The sequence below is a fragment of the Orycteropus afer genome, unplaced genomic scaffold (assembly GCF_000298275.1).
Source record: "Orycteropus afer afer isolate SDZICR_OR568_19922 unplaced genomic scaffold, OryAfe1.0 scaffold00110, whole genome shotgun sequence".
NCBI classification, from domain to species: Eukaryota; Metazoa; Chordata; class Mammalia; order Tubulidentata; family Orycteropodidae; genus Orycteropus; species Orycteropus afer.
This window is the reverse complement of record NW_006921697.1, coordinates 1,015,356-1,019,889: the sequence shown is the minus strand read 5'-3', so window position 1 is coordinate 1,019,889 and position 4,534 is coordinate 1,015,356. Positions and strand designations below refer to the sequence as shown.

The window sequence follows — 4,534 nt, the reverse complement described above, 5'->3', positions numbered from 1 at the left end:
TTTTTAAACTGTCATTGAACATGAAAGGAAAAAAGATCTTGAAATCACAAAATCTTAAAGTTGGAAATAACACTGAATGACCTATAGTCCATGATATTTTTCATCAGAGTCACTTCATCATCCATGAATTTAAGGCCTGATTGAGAAGATCACTTTTATTTTTTTTTAATAAATTAGCAGCAAAATGAAAACACAATAAAAGGCATATTGATATTCAGTTTCATCAATGTGTGCATCTACCATAAAAATCAAATTGAAATGCATGACCACTTTCCCTGTAGAGAGGCAAAAAGGCAGAGAGAAGGGAAAAAAATATATTATTAAAAAGAACACATTAAACTCCTGGAAGTGCACAAAATGTTTTCAATGAGGACTGGAATTTGGAACAAGGTGGAAAGGCTGTGTTCCACTTCTCCAAGATGCTAGGCTCCATCTACTCCCCATCCCTATGCGTGCCCCTACTTCTGTGGGCCTCTTGACTCTTCCTCCATCATCATGCCTGAGTCAGTTTTGGAACTCACCCAGATAGAGGTAAGTAGAGATTTAGGGTTTATCTTTGTAGTTTTCTAGAATTAGATGCCAATTTGGGGACGAAATTTGCAAAGCGTTTATAGGAGGAAAAACTAATGAGACAGAAGGCTGAAGTGTGCCTGAATCTTTAGACTGTAAACTCCTTCAGAGTAAAGGATGCAAGTAGGGAGACTAGCTGAAAGTGCCCTAGCATGTACTCTAAGGAAGGGTCTGGATGGTTGTTATAGAAGTGAAAACAAAGTCAGCCGTTAGAGGAGTTCCTGCCTGACATGAATGGGCCCATGGGCTCATGGTGATGATTCCATAATGTATAAGTCAGTCAAGGTCTTTGCTTAATTCTGCCTCCTACAGCTGGAAGTGTACATATCTCATTCTCATGGCCATTGCAGAGATCCACTCAGGATCTGGACTTCAGAGTTATCTCATATTGGTTACTACCCTGACATTAAAAAAAAAAAAAAAACTCACTGTCGTCCAGTAGGAACCAACTCTTAGCCACCCCTCTTTGGGTGTCTGAGATGGTATCACTACAGAAGTAGATGGCCCAATCTTCCTTTCGAGAAGTGGCTGCTGCGTTTGAACCCCCAGCCTTCTGGTCAGCAAATGCCTTAGGCATTATGCCACCAGAGCATGACATAGTCATTCATAATTAAGTTGTATTAATCAATTTGCATATTTACAGAGTATCTATCCTAGTTATATTAAAAGTACAAATATAAAAGTATTTTCACTAATGAGAATTTTGTCATTTACAGAAATGTGCTATTTTCTCTCTGTGCTGTGTGTAGGTTACCAACAGTATTTATTTTGCTATCATTTTGTGATGGGGTCTTCATATTTTGGAAAAGGAAATAGTTAGTGTGTTCTTACATTTTTTCACTGCAGAAAATACATTTATTGTTGTAAGTTTGATGATTGGTTGCACAAATTGGATCCATTTCTCTGGTGCAAAAATGTAGCTGATCTACATATGGATCACAGTTTGGCTGTTACACATAGAGAGAAAATATAAATATATTAGAATTAACCTTCAAATGAAATGGTTTTCAGTCTGCACTCAAAATACCCTACAGCAATATGGGATAAATGTATTCTATATATCAGTTTAAATATAAGCACCTATGTACCAATAACTCACTTGAAATATAAAAGTGTTGTGGATATGCTTTTACATGCCACTTATTAATCTTCAAAACAAGGCCATATAACAGACTTACTGTGTTTTTATTATTTAGCCACCATCACCCATTTTTTCTCATATAAGGGTTCCATCTTCTTCCTTCCATCACACCAAAAAATATCATTTAGCAGGATTTTTTATTTATTATTCCATTGTCATTCTTAATCATCTCTGTACATATATATAGATATAGACATAGATATTGATATGTATAAAGTTTCTGGTGGCAAAAATAGTTTGTGCTTAACTACCCACCAAAAAGTTGATAGTTCAAACTCTAAGACTGGTAATTTATTTCCATAAAGAATACAAATAAGAAAACCCTATTGTAGACCTCAGTTCTACTCTGTAACTTATGGTGTTCCCATTATATGGAATCAACTCTACTGCAAAGGCAGGGAAAGAGATATGTATATATGTGTGAGTGTGTGCGTGTGCATGCGTGCACGTGTATGTGTGTATAAACCAAACCAAGCCTACTTTCATTGAGTAGATCCTGACTCATAGCAACCCCATTAGGTTTCCAAGGTGGTAAATCTTGACGAAGCAGATTTCTTCATCTTCCTTCCATGAAGAAGCTGGTGGTTTGAACCACCAACCTTCTGGTTTGCAGTAAAATGCCTTAAACTCTGTGCCACCAGAGCTCCATATATATGTGTGTCTGTGTATCTTTATGTTTGTGTAAACATATGTAGATATAAGCACAAATATGTGTGTGTGTGTGTGTATATTATATATATATATATACATACATATATATATATATTTTAATCTTTGGCAGTGTTAACAATTTATGTAAATAAACAACACTGTTTGAATTCTTAAACCATCTGTTTTTAAAATTCCTTGGGACCCATATTTCTTCATATGTTCAAAACTATAGATTTTTTTAAATTTAATTCTATGTCGTGTACAACTATGTGAATATATGGAAATTAGAATGATTTTATCAACCCTTAAGTGAATATCTGCTGCTAAAATTTACAGTATATAAAACTTAACTTTTTCCAGTTATAAATGAATCAATATTAACTTACTGGATCTCGGTGCTTTGAAGATCCAAAGGAAGTTTCTGCAACCAACTCACATATGTAAAAGTCAAAAATGGAAAGGAATTTTAAATAAAATAGATTGTCTATAGTAGCATGTATCCATATCACTTATTAGCATAAACTGCTGTCAACTGGTTACTAAAGGCCCTGCTAGTCATGAGGTAGGCCTTTTGAGTCAGCAGCAAAGCAATAAACTCACAAAAATAACTTCAAACCTAGAAAGATTATTTCACTCCCATTCTAATCTTACTCTATAAAAAAATAATTTGTGTTTTTAATGATCCCTAACACTGTGCTTTGAATCTACCATTGATATATTTTATTTTTATGGGTGAAACATCCTGGTTAGAGAAGATAGTGACTTGCATTGTCAGTTAATAAGAAGAAATCAATTAGTACTAATTAGTACTGAGATAATATGCTTTAATTGTGTGACTCCATCCATTTCATAGGGTCGCTGGGTGCCACAATTAGTTTGCTCTTGACTATTAACCTAAATTTGGCTGGTCAAAGCCAACATGTGGTGCCATAGAAAAAATCTAGCAAGCTGCTTCTATAAAGATTATAACCAAGAAACCTACTTTGTAACACATGGGATAATCATGCATTGGAATTGACTAGACAGCAACAGATTTAGTGTGACTTTATCCAATGTCACACAGCTACTCAATACTGAAATTCATGGACAACCTTCAGCTTTAAGAATAATAAATTTGTACCCTACACTATCAATGAATCCTGTCCTTAAAAAAAAAAAAAAAAAATATTTTAGGGGCTTAGGGTTGACAAACAACAATTCAGAGTGCAAGAAACACCAGATCTGGAAGACGTGATTCTTCCCCACACTTTGCATTTACCACAACCATGGAATCTGATCTTCAAAGAGAACAAATAGAATTTAGGTAAAGTTCTTTAATTATTAATGAAAAAAGAGCTAAGACTACTACCCCTATCAACCTACCACTCTGTTTCCATCTCTCCAATATGGGAGTTCTGGTGGCATAGTGCCTCTCCAATATAGAAAATGACAAAAATAAATCCACTGAAGCATTTTTTTTTTTTAAAAGCATCTATAACATACATTTTCATTTCACAATTTATAATTTCTAACCTCATAAAACAAACCTCTCAATTCCTAGTTTACAGGAACTATTTTCTGTGTTTTCTAGGATATGTGAAGTGTGTCACCTAGGAGTAGATTACTCACCAGAATGAGGAGGAAATGCCAACACAATGATGCAAAGAGCTCTGATCCATGATGAGCAGAAATACATTTTATCACGTTTGTTGAAGAAAACCTTCAGAATAACAAACAGTTGAAAGAAAAATATTCCATTTCCAATGAAAGTTCCTGACTGGCAAAGAACTTGCTCTACCCTCCTTGTTGTTGTTAGGTGCTGTCGAGTTGATTTCAACTCACAGTGACCCCGTGTACAATAAAATATTGCTATGTGTGTGCCTATTGTAGTTGTCAAGGGAGTTCCTCCATTTTACTGATTTTCAACTTTACAAAAAATAATGTCCTTCTCCAAGTATTCATCCCTCCTAAGATGTTAGATAAAGTCTCACCATCCTCACTTCTAAGGATTATTCTGGCTGTCCTTCCAAGATAGATTGTTTTGGAATCTAATCCTCCACACTCCTCATTAATGGGAAGTCCTCTTATTTCTTCTCCTAATCCTCCTGATTCAATAAAACAAAACATGTGAACACATGGCTAATAGATGAGAGAAAAAGACCGGGACAAAATAAGCAGTTGCATATTCTCCCA

General features: G+C 35.0%; 1 protein-coding gene across 1 annotated transcript; it reads right to left on the bottom strand.

The window, feature by feature from the left end:
* Positions 1-223: 223 nt before the first annotated feature.
* On the bottom strand, positions 224-4,037 carry LOC122150248 (sperm-associated acrosin inhibitor-like). Its single transcript, XM_042781350.1, has 4 exons — positions 3,971-4,037; positions 2,749-2,783; positions 1,402-1,517; positions 224-275 (listed from the first exon to the last, which is right to left on the bottom strand). The coding sequence occupies exons 1-4, from the start codon at positions 4,035-4,037 to the stop codon at positions 224-226; spliced, it is 270 nt and encodes an 89-aa protein (XP_042637284.1).
* Positions 4,038-4,534: the final 497 nt, after the last annotated feature.

Coding starts and splice junctions, on each gene's coding strand:
- LOC122150248 (XM_042781350.1), bottom strand. CDS start 4,037: ATGTATTTCTGCTCATCATGGATCAGAGCTCTTTGCATCATTGTGTTG. Junction 2,784..3,970: donor GGCATTTCCTCCTCATTCTG/GTGAGTAATCTA, acceptor AGTTGGTTGCAG/AAACTTCCTTTGGATCTTCA. Junction 276..1,401: donor ATTTTCTGCAGTGAAAAAAT/GTAAGAACACAC, acceptor GCCTCTCTACAG/GGAAAGTGGTCATGCATTTC.